Here is a 21,653-nt window from a genome sequence, read left to right as displayed (position 1 = left end):
AACAATTATGAACACTATTGTGTTACCCAGCTCCAACATGTGTTCTTGGGCCTCCTCAGTGTGAGACAGCAGCTGCTGAAGTAGAGTGTAGCCGAAGCAGTTGGCTACGGCGGGAAAGTCCATCTCCACTGTCTTCCGATCCCTGTAGAGGAAGTGAGATCAAACAAGAATAATGACACACGACTAACCTTAATTACTGCATTATCTGGACTATGCCTTTTATTTTCGAAATTACCTGAATACTACTGTGAAATGAAAATGGACACCTAATTTGCTACCCACCCAATAAATACTGTATCCCATTGCCTTTTTGCGATTACAGCCTCATTCTGTACTTACCTCCACACAGTGTAGCCATTGAGTTGAAGGAACTTTAGGACATCCTGGGCTCTTTCTCTGAATTTGGTCTTTTCCTTGGCAGTCAGGGTATCATAGGGTACACAGATTGAATGGCCACCCCCTCCTGAGAACAGATATGGGTTTAATACATTGCAATTTTGGTAACCGTTAGGTGCTCCCTGAGAGGACAGGACCTGAAGAAATATGAAATATTTGTTAACACCATGGTATGGTACCTTTAATCTCAAGTTCTAATTTCTTCCTTTTAGCCCAGGCATTGTGGTAGTTTTTAGCCAATTGTTCAGCCATAGCCTATAAAGTAAAAGAAAAAGAAAAAAATAACACAGTAAAACACTTGTTATATCAGTCTAGTGTCTTTAGAGAATAGTGTGTGATTAGCTGAGAGAGGCAGCATGAGAGGCCAGACTGTTGTTTCAAAAGAAAATTATGTCAGTACAGTTAGACAGCAACTGCATTAACCTAAGCCACTTATATGACATTGGACAACTTACAATTATAGCTTAGTTTCCATGCAAGATATTGTTTGGATTATTTAAATGTATTTGTTATATTACACACCAACATTGGTAAGAGGCCAGTGTTGGCCAGAGCAGATTGTGTGCCAGGATTAAAGTCAAACTAAAGTTGTTCTAACTTTAATGGTGTATAAAGCGGGAAAAAACAATGAAATACTTACATGCTGGTCCCATGATAAGGTGATGCTGCTCATGTCCATAGGTTTGGGGCTAAAGGTTGATGCTCCTTCAAAAGACAGCTACAAAAGGCAACAAACATAAAATCAATCATAAAAAAAAAAAAACTAAAATCCAAATGGCTAACTACAACAACAACAAAAAAGTAAAAAAATAAATCCACTAAGGAGAATTTTTTTTTGTGAATGAGATAACTTTTACTAGAACAGATACATTTGGTACCCAGAGGCTTAGTGAATGTGGCCCAATGGGGTGCATATACCTGTCCAGACTGAGATACTCGGCGCGTAAAGGTATGCGTGCCAAATGCGTCTCCTTCTTTGGTTCTCTCTATGGTCCATCCAAAGGCCAGCATACTCTTTATGGTTTCTTTAATGGCCAAGCGGTATGCCTCCTTCTCCTGAAAAACTCAGAAATATAGATAAACCCTCATCAAAGGACAGCAGCAAAACCAAACATACTCTCTACTTACCCTCTACTCTATAATTTTGAAATTAAACCTTAAAAGATGTCTGTTGTCCAATCCATAGACCAAGGACAAAGAACTGAGGCATTTTAATCTTTAATATCACATACACCACATTTGGTATGCAAGTGCATCTGGAATTTCTCAGTTCACTGCTTTTTTTAAATTTTTTATTGACTTCTCACTCTACCTTCTCAGCCAAAGCCCTGTATGGCTTGAGGAGAGGGTGAACCTTGGTGTTCTCACATAGCTGCTCCCCATGAACCCAGCCATTTGCAAACTAACAAAGACATAAAAAATATTTAGTGAAAATCACACCTTACACAGAAATTAATATATTAGCTCGACCAACCAAAATACAGACAATGTTTTGACTGTCAAGCAAACAGCATATCTAATAAACGTGTTATCAAGTGGTTCATTCTTGATCAGAATATCAAAAATCAACTGTACTCTGTCAACTTCTACATGCCATTCAGATTTGAGGAATAAATATTGTTATATTACCTTGTCCAGTGACCACTTCTCGTGAGTATGCTCTGCATACTTGTTCACTACAAACTCCAGTCTCTCTGGCAATGACACCCTAGTGCAGGGAAAGAAATACCACATCATAAAGCTTTATCGCGCAGTAACACATTTAGATACAACTGAGCCTCATTATTATTTTAGGGCTTTTATTGTCTTTATGATAGAGCAGCAATGACAGAAAAGTGAGGAAAGAAAAAAGGTGATGACTTGTAACAAAGCAAAGGATAAGACTCCAGGCCAGGCCAACTGTGCATTATAAATTGAAAGATTAATCAAGAGCATGAACAAAGATATTTTTTTCACACATTTTTGAATATGACATTTTTTTTACCAAAGTTAATTCTGCCCACCAAAATATAGGTTACGCTTTTCCCGTAACAGAACAGGTCGTCTAGAATCAACATGTGCTAGTTTTTTTAATCCATAATCAATAAATATCCTTGCATTCCCTGGTCAGTCTCTTACTTGGAGGTATCTACAGGCAATGGGTTAAAGTGTCCTTCTGTGTCCATCGAGGCTTTTCTCTCAGTATGGGACACACCGCTTGAGTCCATGTGGTCAGGAGGCAGGGCCTTGGCCACTGCAGACAGGAACTGGACACACAGCCTAAATAACTGAGGCTCATAGGGCTGTAGAGATAGAAAAGGAAGTGGGTATTGGAAACAGTGTGGGAAGAAGGACAGAAGAAAAAGAGACTGCACGGGACATGGAACCAAATCTGGTATATTGCAGAGCTGACATCCAATTGCAGAACTGGAATTGCAACTCTACAACTGGATGATATTGGTTAAGCCTGTTTTTTGCAAGAGTAATTATGTGTAACCCTGAGAAAACAAAACAGTATTTTAGCCTTTTAATTCCAATTTATTAACATGTTGGATTTAACTATTTTGGATACAAAGACCTATCCCTGTTGTAGCAATAATTAAGCTGAAAAACCCTGTTAGAAACTGTTCAAAGAAATCCCGTTTCTCCAACTGAAATCTAGCTGTGAATCCCTTATCCCAATATTGAGACTTAACTTGTTTATATGTAGTTCAAGAACGTGGTTACTGCAGGAAGCCAACAATAACAGGCTTGATTAAGTGGTTGTAAACACAGTGTATAATACAAACGGAAACATGTACTGAATCCCATAACACTAGTTCAACTGCTATGAAATTTAGTTCATATAACCAGTTATCCTTACGAATTACTTATTCAAATAAGTCTCCATCATTAGTTATTTTTCAGTTGTATCAACAATAATCTACAATAAGCATAGTACAATACTTCTGGAAACTCATACATTCTATACACCTAAGCTAAAATACATATTCACACTATAACTTTTCTCTGAAGAGGGGGATTGGAATGATCAAATGAATTTAGTCCTTTATTGATTTCATGTTTCCTAATCTGTCAGGTAAGTATCTGCCAGAAATATGCTAGTACATGCATTCAGTCTACTAAGAAAAGATTGAGTTATTTCTTATGTTACCAACATTTCCAACAAATCTCTTTAGAGGTAAGAGGTTTTATACCAGGATATGGAAAATGTACTCTTGATCTCAAGTGTGTTATATCTTCCTTCACTAATGTTCTTCAAGAAGTTCACTAAATAAGAAAATTAAATAAGGATTTTGCCATCTTTCCAGATATACACTTGAGGAGGATAAAGAAAAGGTAATAAATCAATGGTAGGATAACACTGAGACAACATTTATTCATTTTCTGATAACGACATTTTTCTGATATTATTCTAATTCTAATTAATTTTAATGGGATTTTGAGATTGACACAGTTAATCTATATGGTTTACCTTATTTGGCAAGGCCTTAAAGACACCCCAGAACAACTTTCTAGACAGGTGGAGCTCTTCTTCAGAGGCCAAACCCTGGTCACCCTGTCCTTCAGCTAGCGAGTAGTACTTCCACCTCTGCTCGTAGTGACTGATCAAGAGCTGGTAAATGAAAGGATTAGTCAAAGTCAATAACACTTATAATTTTAACTTGGTGCACTAATACATTTCACATGTACTGTAGTAAACTGCCATGTGTTTAGCCACCTTTAGCGGCCTCTTGCTATAGTCTGTGAGATGGGGAACATCAAAAGCAAGACGTCGAAGAAGAGGCTGCATCTTGGATGGTTGGAGTTTACTGAGGACACCAATGAGTGCAAAATTATTCACATGAACACACGCACACACACAGAGAGAGAGAGAGAGAGAGAGAGAGAGAGAGAGAGAGAGAGAGAGAGAGAAATGCCATGGCCAAGATGCAATTAATTTGTTAACATTTTGATTTCAAATCTAATTAACTAACTAACCGATTAGAGTAAGCATCAATTAACAAAAACGGATTGACGTTTCCCTTTTCTCTTGACATAGGATTTGGTAATTTCAATGGATGCAGGAAGCATATTATTAATAATAATTCAGGAAGACAACATAATATGCAGCTTCCAGGAATAAAGTTGTAGCATAAAATATGTAATCAGTGTCACCGTCTGAAAAAATTAATATCTATCTGCAGACAACAACAGCAACAACTGTTTGCAATAATAGCAAAGCGGAGACAGAACCCTAGCTCTGTAGGTTACTTTAGCATACCAAGTAAAAGCACTACCTGCACACAGCCAACAAACAATCTTCAATAGTGTCTCTCTGAGCTTTGGTCAAGCTAAGAGCCCTGGATAGGCTGTAGATTGCCTGAATGAGAGCATCCACCAGCAAAGCATGGTCTCCTAAAGCACAGAAGAGAGCTGCACATTTGGTGAGCAGAGGAAGTACAGATGTACACAAGTATCTGTTGAGGGCCAGGGCCATATCAGTGGATCCTAAGTCAGCCTGCAATGAAAAAGAGAGGTTCACACTTACAGGTTGCAAATAAGTTAGTGAAACTAAACTGACAAATGGAGTGAGGAGGCAGAAAGAAGAAATGGGGACCATGGTGAAGAATGAACTTAGAGTGAACATTTTGATATGCTATGAAAAAAGCTAATACATCTTTTATCAGGAGGCATACATACATTCTTTTAATTACTATATTTAAAAGTTTAATGTAAACCGAAACATTAATTGATTAACTTAGTCAATTGCACACTTTGTTTTTACACATATTGAGAGAATCAGGTCTCATGTGAGACAATGCAAAGGATCACTTAAGTCAGGTTAAACACTCAAAGTAATGGTCAAAGTAACCTTCATAGGTGACAGTGTGCAGCATAGATTGATACAAAGGCATGGAACACTACTACAATGTTAGATTTGATCTATTAAGCAGGTGAACAGAGCAACACAATACATTTTTGTATGCTCACAGTGTCAAGAGAGACAGCTGCCTGAAGGTCAGGCAGAAAGCCAACTTCTATTAGGTGGAGAAGAAAATGTTCCTTCTCAAAGCCATACACCCGGTCCAGGAACAAAACCATAGCTGCCTTGTGGTCTGGGCAGAACCCTGTTGACAAGTCAGGCTCAACCACCAGACCATCTGGACAAAAAAATGAAAATTAAAGATGATCATGACCAAAGGCTATATTGACATAATGTGTATCGTTTATGTATGTATACTATGTGTGCCGAACCCTCATCCAAACTAAACCATTGTCATGACTAGAGAATCAAAAGGACACTAACTACAAAATAAAAGATCTTAAAGAAAAGTCAGAATTGAATAGGCAGCCATCCTAACATACATGTCATATAGACTCATCTAACCTTTAGATGAAGGAATTTGAAAGGAGATGCTGATGACTCCCTCAAGATCCCGAATGGGGATGAGCGACCTCAGAATGGCTCTAATGCGGATAGCTTCTCCTTTGCCTCCTTGAATCAACTGGACAACAATTCAGAACAAAACATTGTTGTCGGTCAGTCATTTACATCTTACAAAGATTTCCATACGTAATGATACAGTAACAAATAATAGACAAACTGTATATGTATGTACATTTTGTATTTTCTTATATTATATTCAGTGTGACGGTGTACAATGATTCTATAAAATAATTAAGAGACATCGGGGCATCTAGTTCATCCAGTAGATTGTGCGCCCATGTAGGTTAAGTACTTGGCAGTAGCCCGGGTTCAAATCGGACCGTGGCCCTTTGCAGCGTATCATCCCCTCTCTTTCTCTCTCCCCTTTTTTTCTGTCTATCTGTACAATGCAATAAAAAGCCCAAAAAGTATCTTTAAAATATAACGGACATCTTCCTAATGTTGAACTGTAGCCCATTTTAATGTACAAACGTAATTTGTGTTAAAGTTGAGAAACTAAGAAGAGAGTATTGTTGACGTTTTCTAAAACACTGTTGTGTATTAACTTTTTTTTTTTTCCTGCAAGTGGTGTATTTCTGTTAATTTCTATTTTGTAATATTTATTTTTGTTATCTTCTAAAAGTTTTATTGCATTTTATGACTTCTGTAATTGTTTTGTTTTTTTAATAGCCTTGGTGTAGATAAATTTGTTTTGCCTATGCACTTCAATGCCACTAAAATAAACAAATCCTTTCAAAAGGCAATTTTTATCAGGCGCTTATGCTGACAGTCAGCTGTACATGCTCACTTCCCAAGCTGTCCTAGTGTGAAGTTTTGTTGCCGAGAATCATACACAAATTCTGCAAGGCTTAAGCCAATTTCTTTGTCAATATACAGAAAATAGCACCGAGGAGTTTAAAGTTTTGAATGACAACACATGACATTGTGCCTAATAAATGAACATAGTTTTCCAATATACAATACATTCAGTGTACAGTATATGAATAAAAGAAAGTCATGTGGAGTTTAATGAGATGAATACAACTATCATTGGTATTGAAGCATTAAATATTTTGCCGAGCAAATAACCAGTTTTATATTTTTGGTACAGTATGTGGACTAGGCCATTCTGTGGAAGGTTAAAGCAATAAACTGACTCCTTTCTTTGTTTGGCTATTTCTATCTCATTTAAAAACAAGTTTGCAGACTATTTTCATCAGGCTTTATTGCTTGAGATATCAGCAGATATTGATGTAAAAGGGCTTCTGAAAGCTGGGAACACACTCACATGCATCTCTGGAGCACAGCGCCCCAGCAAGTCGATAAGAGCTGAGTAGAAGGTCATGATGGCATGCCCCATGTGAATTAGGTCATCATCATTGTCCTGGACAACATCTCTGTTACAGGAAACAATCACAGCAGTCAAAAGCTTGTCATTAAACTAAAATAAATCGTTAATCATAATAGAATCCAATGATTGATTATCCCTAAATAAACCAGCCCATTAGCAAGATAAGATCTTTCCTCCTAATTTCTAGTGACGTTAACATTTATTAATTTAAAACAAGATAAGATGCAAATAAAGCAGTGCTCAGTCCCGGTTTCATGCAGACTACAGTCAGCTCCCACCCCACATAAATCCTTAATAGTGCATCCTAAGAATAATCAGTGTCAAACAGTTGCATTGTTTTATGTGGCTCATTAAACCTATTTAGCAAGGGAAGGTTGGCCGGACACAGATGCTGTGTTTCAGCCAAGAATTGCTCCAAAAGTCTGAGAGAAAATGACTCCTGAGTAGAGCTTTTGAGTGGAGCGTGAGTGCGAGGAATTTGGATGGAGCGAAGAACAGAGCAAGCGGGAAACAATTTAAGTAGAGCGACCGGAAGCGGCCAGGAGTGGTCAGCAGCGTCATTGAGCGGCGGAGCGGAGCTGAGGTAACAAAAATCTTTGTGAGCGAGTAGTGGAAATTCTCACCGCTCCAGTTTGCTCAGATGCACTGCTCCTAAGCTGATATGACGACACAGTGCTTAACACACAAATACAATGTTTTACTACATTTAGGTGACTTTCAATGCTGTTTAAAGTTAGTTAGTTTTACAATTTTATCTTGACGCTGGTTAAGTTTAGTCATTTTAATTTCATTTGGCAGAGGATGTTAAATGCACAACCAATAAGCTTAGAAATTGTTTTGGAAAAGTCATATAGCAAAAATGGGGGAAAACAGAAATTCATAGAAACTTGTTTTAAAAGTATCTCTCTACACTACTAAAATAAACTGTAATCTAAAAATGTGTAGTCTTGCATACTGGAGAGTTAAAAACTAGTATACTATCCATTAGACAGTTTTACATGCATAGGCACTTTGTGTGTACAATACACAAACAATGTTTAAAATACAGAATGAAAATAAATTTTGTTTGCAGCCTTATCAAATTGTGTTCAGTTCCTAACATATTAAAATATGTGTCTGCATTTGCACACACATTTAAAAAGTCCTTGCAATAATCAACATCTAATACTGACAGCATTCTGTTGGACTGGTGGGTGGCGCAAGCTCCATCCATAGAAGGGTCCTCTGAGATCATGATGGCTTCCTCCATTGCTGCTAGGAGGCCATTTCCCCCTTCACCTCGCAGGGCAGGGCCAAAACACTCAGGCCGACGTATCAGCAACCTCAACACCACGTAAGCATTTTCTTCGACACTCTCACCTATGGATATGGAATGCATAGACGATAATGACTAACCTTCAGGTGGACTGGATGAAATTGTGGATTGTGTTTAAAAGGTCATTTGTTTGTTATCAATCCTAGTTCTCTTAGAGATTCTCATTGATTTTATAGGAAAGGAAATCAATAAACTAAAGAGAAATGCTACAGAAATGTCATTTAATTTATCAGAGGATGTCTTTTAAATGGGAGAACTTCTGGTTGAACTAAAAAGGTTACCATTGCAGAAGACAGCAAAACGTAGAAAATCCAGGTATCGCTCGCCCTCCACAGGGTTCCATCCAATATCGGGATAGCCTTTAGCCACCAGCATCGGACAGCTCTGGAGACCACAGCCAGCAAGGTACTGAACCACCTGATAGTAGATTAGATCAGCTTTACAGATACTGGGTCATTGCAGCTGCTGAACAACTAATGGGGTATATCAACGAAAACTAAGATTTCATGGACAATGAGGAATCAAAAAACGGGAAATAAGAGTGACAATACAAAACAGTACAGTATGGAATGGCAGAGCATGTTCATTACAGACCAGAAAACTTATATATGCATTTATGACATAGGGAAGGCTATTAACAGCACTACTGCAGAGGAAGGCACAGATTATGGCACTCACCTTCTCTAGGTCAGGTTCCCTCAACACTAGGGCCAGTTCATTGTTATCCATAACAGAGGCTGCTGCTACATCCAGAGGAGTGGCCCCACGCATGGATGGTGAAGCTAAAGGACAAAAGGTGTATTAAAAATCTGGGGATATTGTTGTTGTTGATAATAACACCTTCAAAAGATTATTTTCTTAAAGCAACACTAGCAAACTTATTGTAACTTAAAATAATGTTCCCAAAATCGTTTCAATGGTTCATCAACTCATAACAGGGTTAACGGCATTCGCTTTGCGGCTCTCTACCAGCTATAACGGCACTATGCAGGTTTGACAGATCGGGTGGCGGATCTGTAGTTCCATTTAGACATAACGGGACAATTTTGCTTCCAACCTGTAGGAGGACCGAAGTGGGAAAAGTTACATAGTGTTGCTTTAGGTGCAAAATAATATACTAGCAATGAGAAAAAGGTTCAGAGACATAACACATATATCTTTGTACTTCAATACAATAGTTCTGCAACACATTTTTACTTAGTAGACTACCTTAGAAAACTTAATAATTAAAGTTAAATGATTAAAACTCAAATGCCATCATGAGATCAACAAACTGTTCCTCAAACAATGCCTGAGAGCTGAATTAACACCTCTCTCAAAAAACAGAGAATAATAGGTTTGACAAAACAAGTTCCGTAGTGTAATAAAGGGTTACTGCATTACAGCACATCCTATACAAGTTGTTGTTACCACTGACAGAGAAAAGGTAGAGAGTAAGATTTACCTAGTCCAACACTGCTGTTTTCCAGCAGGTAGCTGAGATGGTCAAAAAGGGCTCCCTGATTATGACGGCTGATGCGGCAAAAATAACATAAGAATCGACAGCAGCTGGCCACCATCTTGGGAAAGGTAATCTAAAAAAAGAAAATCAATGTATGGATGTTAAGAAAAGCAAAATATGAGGAGGTAGATGCTACAATAACTGTGCTGTAGGGCGTATAGTTCTATTAATAATGCAGCTATAAGACAACAAAAACACCTGTTTATTTGTTACACACATTTTCTCCAAATTATTACTATACATTTTACTTTATCTCTCACACCTTTGATTCCCCTTCTCCAAGAACATTCACCATCACCTCCATCACAGTCTCATGCATTCCCAATGCCCTCATTAGGTTGGGATGTTGGTAGAAAATTTTATTATTCATAATGTCCCTGTGCATACAAAGAAAAATGTCAAAATTAAAAGATATCTCCCACACCACAAAGGATATTTGAATGCATATATGTTGGAACTGAACCAATACAAATAATTACACAAGATCACAATAATCAAGGTGTCAAATAAAGCTAACTTATGTCACAATACAAATAACCCCTACCCTAGTCTTCTGATCATCAGCTTTTCCTCTTCCTTCCCCATGCGGACACTGAGGAGGGAGCGGATTTGGCTCAGGGAGGACAGGAGAGCCATGGTGTCTTCTACCGATGACTGGCTGATCGTATAGGCTCTGCAAAGGGGTCCTGCCATTTGGCCCCCAAGGCCCTGATACTGGCGGTGCAGCAATGAGAAGACAGCCCTGACCAATTCAGGGTCCTCCATCTCAGTCTCTTGAGCCCAATGCACCATTGTTTCAGAGATCAGCATTTTGAGGGACTCTGAAGAAGTACCAGCAGGTAAAAAAAGTATAATAAAAGTATGATAAAAGTAAAAGAGCGGAGACTGAATTCGTCAAGTAACTACATTTTAGGAATTGTTTTCGTTACATTTTTAGGTAGTTGTCTGACAAAAAGGTTGGACCTGCCACATTAGAGATGTTACTGGCCTGTTTCAAAATAACACCTCAGGATGAAAGGTTAATACTTGATATATAGATCTCATTCACGTATCCACTCTTAAGCATCTTCTGTGTTTCAATTTGGTATTAATCCTGAACCAAACAATTATTATGAGGCCAAAAATGTACAAAGTGAGAAAAAGAAAGGGCTTTCACAACATATAGGTACTTACTGACACTCCACGCTCTAGTCCCCTCCACTTCTATGGGTGTCTTGTTCCGTCCAGTGACTCTTGCTGCTAGACTGAGAAGTCGATCCTTTAGAGACATCTCAGCATCCTCTTCATCCTCTGCGTCTCTGTCCAATTCTATGCCTGCACAATAATAACCAATAAGATGAGATTCCTCAGTTGCAATCATGGTAAGTGCCTTCTTGAAGCTTTCTCAGAGCACCCTGGCTTAGAGGTTATTAATGAATCAGTGAAAAATGACCCACCACAGTGTGTTTTGAGGAGGTGATGGAAGTCTTGCAGGAGCTGCTGGATTTCCACTGGACACGGACTTTTCTTCTGCTGTTCTTCCTCTCTGAAGCTCAGCAGCATGTTGATCTAAAGACAGGTCACAGATGACAGGACAATATTCTAAAAAGGTCACAGTTCTATTATAAAAACCCTAATGATCCATAATTTCTTTGTTTTTAATATTTTTTAAAGTGTGCAGCTCCTGAAACATCCACAACACAACATTTTACAGTTAGATTTTCTTGGCTAACACTCAGAATTTAAGTTCAACAAAATCAACCTGCTCCTGTGGAGGTGAGCGGAACTCCTTGGTCTTGCGGGCAGTGAGGGCGGCAGACATGTTGAGTGCTTGCATGACCTGGTTGTAGCGAAAGCGTTGGTTCTCCTGCAGCTGACCCACAAAGTTGTCAGAGAAGGCAACCAAAGCTTCTACCCTGTGGCGCACCTGGCAATCACACATGTAGGACAGCAGGTGGCAGAGCTGCAAAAAGAAATGTATTAAATCTCCATTTATGATTAAATTTAAACAGCTTATATAAATATAACAACACAAAAGCTGAAGCTAATCCAAAATTAAATCAAAAAGAAGGAAAAGAACTACAAAACGTCAAGAGAAATCTGCTGGTACGTTTACCTCAAGTTTGACAGCTTCTGGAAGTTTCATTTGAAGAAGTCCGTGTTTAGGGTTTTCATCTTTTGTGTTCCCCCCTTTCCATTGTTTTTCATCATTACTAGCCTCTTCTATCTCTTGCTGCTCAAGGGTTTCGGTATCTCCGGAGAAGACTGACGGCTCTATCAGTCTCAGAACTTTTCTCACGTCCTCATCCCCGAATACCCCCATAACCAGTAGGGTGTAGAACAGTCTAATCAGAGGAACCAGCAGAAGCTCAATACTGCCTCCCACAGGATCCCGCACACCCTGACCCACAGCCCATACTCCAGCATTCAGCATCTCTATAGTCAGGTTCTTCAATATATCCAGAGGGATTTCTGGGCTGTCTGTGCAGGCTATTTCACCTGCACCATCTCCTTTCATCCCATCACTCTTGACAAAACAAGGAGATGAGAAATGCATCCTTGGTTTAAGAGATGTGCTAAGACTGGTGCTGGAAATGCCTTCCGGAGGTTGACCATTCCCCCCAATAACCCCAGTGTCATGGCTGGGAAAAAGGGAGATTTCTCTGGTCTGGTCAGTCATGGGCACAATGTATTCGTGGTTCATCATGTGACATGCTGTGGTGTGGCTGCTGAGGTGAACCTGAAGAACAAGAATACTCATTTATTCACACTCCAAAGACCAATGTTTTCCCATCCTGTTGTTGAAGAATGTTACCTAAAGAAAAACATGAACTCAAACAAGCAATCACCTGAATAAGCAGCTGATAAAATGCAGAGCGGAGTAGGCCCGGGAGGTGGGGATTCTGAATGGCATGAAGGACCTGTGATTGGTCCACGTGACTGCAGAGGACGTGGCAAACTCTGGTGTTTCCAAAGGCACATAAAGAGCAGTAGAGGAGGAGAGTGTGGTGGTGAAAGGTCAAGAGGTCATCAAGTTCCGACAGCTCCAAAATGTCAACAGACCTAGAAGTATGTTATCAAAAAGACTATGTCAGTGTTGTTGCTTGCTCAAGATTAAATTAAAAGTTCTAGATGGCACAAAGTGGCACAACATGCTGCAGTCTGTTGCATTTTTAATGATGTTATACACCAAACAAGCATGTGCTGCTTGATGCTTTCCAGTTCACAGTGACATGAGTGAAGAGACATGCAGGATGGATCAAAGCAACATTATAAACAACACATGCGTCACTTCCGTTCACTTATATTTGCACGCCCCCAATTCCAAAAACATGATTATTCCAGCTATTTAACCTGTTTTCATCAGGGATCTGAAGGGTCAAGACTTGCAGGGGCTCATCGCATTGGACTCTCCAGCCGTGGCGCTCATTTGGCTGATCCACCATCACCTTTAATGCGCGGCTTGGTGCTCTGGTCCACGATACTGGTTTGAGATGCTGGACCTGAAACCTTGGAGGACACTGAGAAGTTGCATTCCTTCTTTGGCTGCGAAGCAAACCTGCTGACAGTGGCATCACATTCTGGATCGAGAAGACAAATACAGAGAAAAGTTTAACAGATGTTTAATAGACCACTCAACATTCAAGCTATGATCTAAGCAGACAAGGTTAAACAAAAAACATCTTTCTAATGTCTTTGACAGGATAAAAAATTAAATGTTCCTTCACCTTGATGTGTCCTAGTTCAAACTGAAACATGTTGCTTGTGGTGGGCTTGACAAAAACAGCAGGATACAGCTTTGTACTGGCTTCCACCTGATTAGCAGTGAAACAATACTACCTCAGTTTAATAATGCATTGCTTCAAGTTAAACAATGCTCATCTTTATTTTTAATTTCTTTATATGTTATTTATTTCAAAATGTTGTTTGAGGATAAACCCTCAAGTGGCTCCTCAGGCACACTGCTATGAACAAATCCAACAAACAAAGAATCCTGTGTGACCTACTTGGTAGAAGTTGGCCATCTCCACTCCACTGGAGGTAAAGGTTAGAAGCCCAGTGGCTGTATCAATTAAACAGCCAATTTCCAACCCTGAACTTCTTCGGCTCTGAGACAAGCCTGTTGCCTCTCCAGCACACACCATGTAACAGTCACATCGCTTCACACTGTGAAAACGTATGGGGATGTGTTTAATTGACAATTTGCAGATAATTTGATTATAAAAATGCAAAACAAGACAATGGAATCCTTTGAAAAACGTTAATATAGCATTAATGTTCAGTAATAATAATCCCTTCTTCAGTAATACAGTAAACAGAATGTCATTAGTCTGTGATTATGGTGTGAAAAGGACAACAATCAGCATCATCTCATCTGCAATTAGTATTTAACTTCTTGGTAAAGTCACCCAAACTGACAATATAACTGTCTTGGTATACACTAACCTTTCCTTCACTTTGCCACCGTCATCTCCAAGGGTGACAGTTGCAGTGAGGACATCGTCAGTGTCAAAAGTCACGTTGTGTTGATGAAAGTCAGATGTCACCCAGCCTACCCACACGTTAAAAGGCTCCTGGCCAGGAAGAACCCTCACTGAGTAGTAATACTGAAACAGAGATGGCAGTTGCTGTCATTGGTATTTGCATTTTGAGTTCTACATCTTTTATTGTAATTGGTAGTTACAACGACCAGCCAGGAGCTGAACAGCTGCACAATGCATGCGTGTATGCCCTGCAGTGCAATTTGTTTCATTTTAGTGCACTCTGAGGCAGCACATTGTCCAAATACATTTAGTGTTTTATTAATGTATAATAACTATTAATAATGGGCATTCTTCATTAACTTTGAAATAGCAGTACAAAAAATTTGGGTTACTGATTATTTTTATTTTTTTTGATGTTCTGTGGTTATGATGAGTAAATTATAGACTTACTCTGGAGCTCTGGATTAGGTGACCATAGTTATCTTTGTCAACTACAACATCTTCTAGAAGCCGTGCAGAAGAGATATTGCTGACTAGGTCTGGCTTAGTCCTCTTCAGCATGAACCTTGCAAAACAGAAACACAATCATTTTTAATAATCATTAACTTTGCAGATAAACTGCATTTGTGGTGACAAATGAGACCTGTTTGCTCTATAAAAATCTTCATTTCCCGTTTTCTGTCGTTTAACTTGGGAAAAATTCAGTCATAACCATGCCTTTGTCATTTTAATCAAATGCCAATATGTACAAACATTCAAGTTTTCCATATTCCTTTTCCATATCCAAAATTACATGCATTCTAATACATATTATCCCAGTTTTGATTTCTCTACAACCTACCGTTGTTTTAACCTTGACGTTTTGTCGTGACTATGATCCTTATGGTTGAGCTCATCTCTTGAGCCAGCGAAGCCGTGGGCTGACTTCATCAGCACTTCAAAGTCAGAGTCCACCTCCTCCTGCTCTTTCCTTCCTAAAAGGACAACAGGAATTAATTACAGCAAGGCCCTGTGGAGTTAATGCAGAACAACATATCAAGGTCATAATGGTAGAAAATCAGTAATCTAGATTGTGGATAATCTGGATGACTGCATGGAACAACTAAAAAAAAGATCTTGTAATAACTACATAAGTTTTACATGCTGCATCAAGAGTAATGTCATCTGTAGTTTGAGTTTATGGTCAACCAAAAAAATATTTATTGTGGTCCTTTGTCATTTTGAGTTCTCTATGGCTCAATTGAAAACACTGTATATGATGTAATGTAACATGAACTGAACCTGAGGAGAGAGAGTTGGAGGCCACTGGAAGTACACCCCCCGCAGGGCTACTGAGGATGGCAGCACATTGGATAGACATGCTGAGCCGGTAAAAGCCCATCTCACTGCCTCCACCATGGTGTGCATACAATCGCTGAGAAACCCTTAGGCTGGACAAGGAATCATTTGAGCCACTGACTCTAGTGACCTTAAATAAGATTTGAACAAGATTTTGGGGATCAGTTCTGTCAGTTAGCTAGTGCTATAAGCGACCCTGGGTTACACAGAGCCACTGCACCATACCACATGCTTAAGAAGACATTTTAACCAAGCTACTAGGTGAATGCCTATATCCTGGTAAACTAACCTGAAAGTTGTGATCATCAGGCATTATGGAGGAAAACTGAGGTTGTTTCCTGCTCATCCACAGGGCTGGGTCTCTGGCCATGTGGACAGCAAATGGTTCATAGCCCTCCTGCAGGCCATACACAGTAAAGTACCGCAGAGAGCCCACATGGCGGCCCAGGTTCAGTATCCCCACCTGGTTCAACCCAACACTGACCACAGGTAACAGGCCTGGGAAATATGGGGAGAGACAAGACAAAAAATATTTCAGTCTGATAATTGTCTTATATATACAGAGTATTGTTTGGACTTAGTCAAGAAAGAGATAGTACTACCCTATTAACAAAAACAATGTCTTAGTTTATTATCTTTCAGCTTATTAAACAGTAACTAAGTCTGTTAAATGCACTATAAAGTCAAAAACTCTTTCAGACCGTCTCTGATATCAAAGTCCATGGCAGCCAGCTCTGATCCTCTGTCATTAAACAGCACCTCTCCATTGAGTGTGACCATCATGGTGCATTCAGCCATGTCCACCAAGCAACCCACCACATCGCCTCTCTGCCACTGACGTCCCAGGGGCTCAACGCCTTGATGGTACCACTGAGCCTAAAAGCATAAGAAAGACGAGGAGTTTGAAATAAAAAGGGACGTGTAGAGAAGTGTAAGAGCCTCACACAGGAACTAGAAGAGACGTGAAATAGCCAAATAAGGTACAGAATGAGATGAGATGCTAATAAGATAGTCAGACTCAACTCTGTAGATAACATTGGCTGTGCTCCACTTCGCCTATTTCTATGTTTCTCATGTTCTATGTTCCTCAATTTTAAATAATATGAAAAAGAAAAACCGACACTGTTATACCCCAATTTATAATCAAAGTTACACATCTTAATTACAACTGCTTTTGGCACTGAGTTCAATTTAGATGATCGTAGCTATGTTTCCATCCACAACAGACGCACATGTACGGGTCAGAAGTAATGAAGACAGCAAATGTTCACAAATGTTTGCTTGAATGTTGTGCGATTTAGTGCGAAAATGAATTGAAACACCATAAAATGTATCAAATCAATTCGATGTACCAATTTGACCGCAAAACAGCATGTGACGTCATTACGTGCAGGTTCTAATTGGCTTTAAAGCCGTTGGATGGAAACACACTTTCAGTGGCTTTATTCATTTGCATAGTTTTTTTTTCCAAACTTCAGATAATTCGATTGACAAGTGAATGGAAACTTAGCTAATGTCTGGATGTGCAATTTACATGTTGAAGTTAGCTATTCTGTTTGACTTTCTAATGCCTCCAATTTGACTACTGAATATTGCCACATGAACGTTTCAAGCAAGAAGACCTTCAGCGTGTATTTTGGCAATTTCACTTCCATTTTTAAAATTGTAATTCCTCTCCATAGACAGATACTTTACAGACAAGCATAAGGCCACATATCTGTCTCTGTCTTATCAAGAAAACCTCCTCTGGCATCATTGAAAACTGTCTGTGTGATCATCAAACAGATTTTTATTAGATTCAGTCGTACTGTAATTTTTAATCCGATATCAAGTAATTAAGAACTGTGTCAATATAAAGCCATGTTTTATTTTGACAAAGAAATAAATTCAAGAGGCATTAACAAAGTCAATCAATCATTTTAATGGTATTTGACCAGCGTAATGTTATCAGCTACTTCAACTTGTGCACACTGTGATTTCAACTTATTGTAGAGCCGGACCGATAAAGGATTTTTAAAGCCAATACTGACACAAATATTTGGTCCTTAAAATCCGATATTCCGAGATATATATTTAAAAATAAAAATCCAAAAAAGCGTAACAAAAAAAACAGATTAAAAAAAAAAAAAACATATACATATATATATACACATACACACACATTATATATATATATATATATATATATATATATATATATATATATACACACACACACACATATACATATACACATACATTACTCTTAAAATAATATAATTAGTTTTATTGTCAGAACAGAACAGAGGAACATCAAAATATATTAAAGTTCTGATAGATAAAATGCATAAAAATACAAAGATATGAAACTCAAAGTCCATTGAACAAAAACACAATAACAAAAAAGAAAAATCAGTGTTGCCAACAGGGCAGGGACTTTGTAGAGTGCCCTCTGGTGGACAAACTATGCAACGCCAAACCTCATAACATGGTTGACCGTCCGTTTTTATTTTATTTTTAAAATATTAATTTATCAGAATCATTTATACAGATAGTTCAGGAAATGCCTAATTTCGACCCGCCGATATGTCGGTCGGTCTCTAGCTTAATGCGATTTTAACAACAACATTGATCATGTGGCCATAAGAATAACTGTCAAATTTGAATAACTCACCTCAGATCCATTGAAGACAAACGCCTGGTTATCTGAGCCAAGCTCTTTATCTGGAGTACAGCCTGGTCGGGCCCAGCCCACTCTCATATTCCCAGCTGTCACTATATCTAATTCGAAGTACCACTTCCCCTGGGTCACAGAGTATGATTTATCTGGTCTGAACATTCTGCACTTCTCAGCAGAGAAGAGACATGGATTTGATAATATGTCTGTAAACCCAAGAAACAGAAAAATCATGGTGTCTGCTAAAATAATAACTGATTTGCATTCACTTTCCATAAAACAGTTAGGTTAAGTTAAATAGATAATCTTAAATACATCTTTTCAGTATATAAATATGATTATTGTCATCGTATTGTGAATAAAATACATATTTACATAAATAAAATGGTGCAATTATACTAAAATACTATATTACTCATAACAAACAAAGCCTAATCTTAATTAAACTTTCATTAATTATCTTATGCTGGTTACAATAATCAAAGGTGAAATATACTGAGCTATTATAGATAAGATTGATGACAGAGCTTTGAGACATACTCCGTTCCTGGTTGAGAGGCTCCAGGCTGTAACCGTAGGCCCGCAGGGTACAGACAGCCTCTCTAACACTCTCCCTCCCCAGTTTCCTTCTTCTTTCATCAAGAAGATTATAGGGAACGAGGTACGGGCTCCGCTTCGCTTTTACATCCTAAAAAATAGAAAAGCAAAGAGTGAAAATAGGCAACAACATTCATCAGAGAACCTTATCAGTGTTTGTGCTGCCAGTGCATTTCTTTGTTGTGTACAGGGAATACTTTTCATATAATATATTCTTAATACTATATGAAAACAAGAAGACTAATGTGTTATATACAATATCATTGAAAACAAGTTGAATGAATGCAATTTCTCTTTGGCAGTGTCTGAAAAATGCAGCAGAGAAACCTGTTGGGCTCCATAGGTCCATCCCTGCTTGATGCGCTCTCTGGCCCATACATTATGATCATTCTCTGCCAGCAGGTTAACCATTTCATCGTGGGCTGGGCTCAGAAAAACCTGGCTCATGTCTACTGGGGCAGGTCTATAGCCACTGGGCTGCTCATACCTAAGAAAGAGAAGAAAAAAATGGACACAAGTGTGACAAGATCGGAAATGACTTTCAAAAATGATAGTAAAATAAGTAGTTATGTAGTTGAGCCTTTACAGTATTCATGAATAAGAATCGTCAGAAAAAGAGCTTCCCTACAAACGGTTACAAGCTACAAATGCCCCCATCCTGACCAACTGAGTGCCTCCAAATGTTTCAAATTTTGCAAGGGCTCCAAACAAAATGCAATTAAACATAATATTAAACATGTACATACTTGGTGGCTAGTCTCATGTATTTGACTTTCTCCTCAGCGTGATCATCAGTCAAACCAATGTGGAAACCAAAGGCAAGGAGAGTCCTCCAGCAGAAAAAAACAACAACATTGAAAACAAGCCTCAAAACATATTCAGCTGATATACATTTTCAAATCTGTATTGTATGATGCAGATAGTAGAGCTCACCTGAGGGTTTCCTGAGCCATCTGAATGTTCTGGTTCCTCTCCTGCTCCGAAAGCTTGGAGAACTCCACAAGACAGGGATCATGCCTCTTAACTTCATCCCTCACCTGTTAGACAAAAACTGATAGTTTTTTAAACCAGCAAGTAAAAGTAAAGCGAGTTGGCGTCAGGTCAAGTTTCAAGTAGTTTGTGATGGTACAAGGGGATTTCATTTATTATTTATTTATATTCAACTAAATTGTTGATGTTTTTGTCTCTTTTCTTACAGGTCCATGTGTCCATCCAAGATCAATCTTGTCCATTGCCCAGAGTTCATGGATATTCTCAGCCATTTTTTCTTGGATATCCTGAAGTTGTGGGGGTAACACTACCTACATCAAAGTAACATAAAGTTACAGGCAATTTACTGTGTCACATAGGATTCATGTTATAAACAATAAAACGGTTCATAACCTTTTCCCAGCATACTTCATACTTTCTTTAGACGTACACCTCCTTCCACACCCTGCACTCTTCATCAGCTGATCTACTGGCACTACCACCCATCAACCTCAGCACAATGGGTGCTAGGGCTAATATCTTTATATCCAATTTAATATCAAATTTTTCTAAATCTTAAATCTCTATCTTGTTCTATATCTACTTGTACAAAACATTAGCAAATTGTTTTTTGTGAAATGAAATTTGTGAAAATTATTAATTGTTGTTGTTGTTTGATGCTGATAATTTACCTTGCTGATGTCTATTGGTGTGGGAGTAAAGGTCACTGGAGTGGCAGGTACTGATGGGCCAATGAGCTCTTGTTTTCCCTCTCCATGATCCAAAATGTATTTCTGACATGGTTCTAACTTCAGCTCGACTCTTGGTAGCAGAGCATCAGAGCATGGAGCAAAACCTGGTGGGGGCAGGAAGCGAAACTCTCCATGCCGTCCCCCAAACAGAAAACGAACCCTTTTATTCAGAAATAGGAAGAGAAGACATTAATGGTATGTTTGAGATCCTTACAGAGACAAAAGAATAAACCGAGTGAAAAATATAGTAAACGTGTCATCACCAGTACCCCCTCTTTTCATCATATAACCCCTGTCCTTCAGCAGCTCCATTGGCTTCCAGTTCAATTCAGAATACAATTTAAAATCCTTCACCATACTTTCAAAGCCATCCATAACCTTGCTTCTCCATATCTATCAGAACTCCTTCACATTGCCGACCCCTCCCGCTCCCTCAGATCCTCCTCCTCTATCCACCTCACTGTACCCCATGCTCGACTTGTCACCGTGGGGAACAGAGCCTTCAGCTGCTCTGCTCCCCAGCTCTGGAACTCACTCCCACCTGACCTCCGCAATATCAACTCTCTCCCCCTGTTCAAAACTAGACTCAAAGCCCATCTGTTCCAGCTTGCTTATTTGTAAATACACTGTTCCTGTAATTTTTTTGTTGTTGTTTTGTTTTTGTTTTGTTTTTTGTTTTGTGTAACTGCTTACACTTTTCTGTTTCCTGTATCTGTCTTTTATTGTCTGTAAAGCGACCTTGAGTGCTCAGAAAGACGCTGTTAAACAAAATGTATTATTATTATTAAACGCTTGACTTCTACACATATTACTCTACTGAAGAAAAGGGAAAGCCTACTGAAACAAACTGCTATATACACTCACCGGCCACTTTATTAGGTACCCCATGCTAGTAACGGGTTGGACCCCCTTTTGCCTTCAGAACT

The 21,653-nt window shown here is 38.8% G+C and overlaps 1 protein-coding gene across 3 annotated transcripts in view; it reads right to left on the bottom strand.

Annotated features, from left to right (window-relative positions):
• Positions 1 to 21,653, bottom strand: part of ryr2b (ryanodine receptor 2b (cardiac)) — a 68,993-nt gene that overhangs the window by 33,095 nt on the left and 14,245 nt on the right. For all 3 annotated transcript variants that reach the window (XR_004660166.1, XM_034898389.1, XM_034898390.1), the window contains exons 20-60: positions 20,668 to 20,887; positions 20,203 to 20,307; positions 19,940 to 20,043; positions 19,753 to 19,836; positions 19,334 to 19,493; positions 18,950 to 19,097; positions 18,407 to 18,615; positions 16,455 to 16,629; positions 16,043 to 16,251; positions 15,697 to 15,883; positions 15,257 to 15,389; positions 14,866 to 14,980; positions 14,378 to 14,538; positions 13,939 to 14,098; positions 13,660 to 13,746; positions 13,286 to 13,512; positions 12,781 to 12,994; positions 12,048 to 12,671; positions 11,694 to 11,894; positions 11,389 to 11,500; positions 11,126 to 11,266; positions 10,497 to 10,773; positions 10,215 to 10,329; positions 9,896 to 10,025; positions 9,130 to 9,233; positions 8,733 to 8,868; positions 8,309 to 8,495; positions 7,074 to 7,182; positions 5,747 to 5,864; positions 5,350 to 5,519; positions 4,656 to 4,876; positions 4,097 to 4,187; positions 3,851 to 3,991; positions 2,515 to 2,678; positions 2,026 to 2,104; positions 1,709 to 1,798; positions 1,315 to 1,452; positions 1,037 to 1,114; positions 576 to 651; positions 340 to 463; positions 27 to 142 (exon numbers count right to left, since the gene is read on the bottom strand). Coding sequence is in view for 2 of the 3 variants with exons in the window: in XM_034898389.1 (XP_034754280.1) it covers positions 27 to 142; positions 340 to 463; positions 576 to 651; positions 1,037 to 1,114; positions 1,315 to 1,452; positions 1,709 to 1,798; positions 2,026 to 2,104; positions 2,515 to 2,678; positions 3,851 to 3,991; positions 4,097 to 4,187; positions 4,656 to 4,876; positions 5,350 to 5,519; positions 5,747 to 5,864; positions 7,074 to 7,182; positions 8,309 to 8,495; positions 8,733 to 8,868; positions 9,130 to 9,233; positions 9,896 to 10,025; positions 10,215 to 10,329; positions 10,497 to 10,773; positions 11,126 to 11,266; positions 11,389 to 11,500; positions 11,694 to 11,894; positions 12,048 to 12,671; positions 12,781 to 12,994; positions 13,286 to 13,512; positions 13,660 to 13,746; positions 13,939 to 14,098; positions 14,378 to 14,538; positions 14,866 to 14,980; positions 15,257 to 15,389; positions 15,697 to 15,883; positions 16,043 to 16,251; positions 16,455 to 16,629; positions 18,407 to 18,615; positions 18,950 to 19,097; positions 19,334 to 19,493; positions 19,753 to 19,836; positions 19,940 to 20,043; positions 20,203 to 20,307; positions 20,668 to 20,887 (6,440 nt within the window). In the remaining variant the exon portion in view is untranslated. The remainder of the gene's footprint in view (positions 1 to 26; positions 143 to 339; positions 464 to 575; positions 652 to 1,036; positions 1,115 to 1,314; positions 1,453 to 1,708; positions 1,799 to 2,025; positions 2,105 to 2,514; positions 2,679 to 3,850; positions 3,992 to 4,096; positions 4,188 to 4,655; positions 4,877 to 5,349; positions 5,520 to 5,746; positions 5,865 to 7,073; positions 7,183 to 8,308; positions 8,496 to 8,732; positions 8,869 to 9,129; positions 9,234 to 9,895; positions 10,026 to 10,214; positions 10,330 to 10,496; positions 10,774 to 11,125; positions 11,267 to 11,388; positions 11,501 to 11,693; positions 11,895 to 12,047; positions 12,672 to 12,780; positions 12,995 to 13,285; positions 13,513 to 13,659; positions 13,747 to 13,938; positions 14,099 to 14,377; positions 14,539 to 14,865; positions 14,981 to 15,256; positions 15,390 to 15,696; positions 15,884 to 16,042; positions 16,252 to 16,454; positions 16,630 to 18,406; positions 18,616 to 18,949; positions 19,098 to 19,333; positions 19,494 to 19,752; positions 19,837 to 19,939; positions 20,044 to 20,202; positions 20,308 to 20,667; positions 20,888 to 21,653) is intronic.

The sequence above is a fragment of the Etheostoma cragini genome, chromosome 17, assembly GCF_013103735.1.
Source record: "Etheostoma cragini isolate CJK2018 chromosome 17, CSU_Ecrag_1.0, whole genome shotgun sequence".
Lineage (NCBI taxonomy): Eukaryota > Metazoa > Chordata > Actinopteri > Perciformes > Percidae > Etheostoma > Etheostoma cragini.
This window is presented reverse-complemented; position numbering and strand designations above follow the sequence as displayed.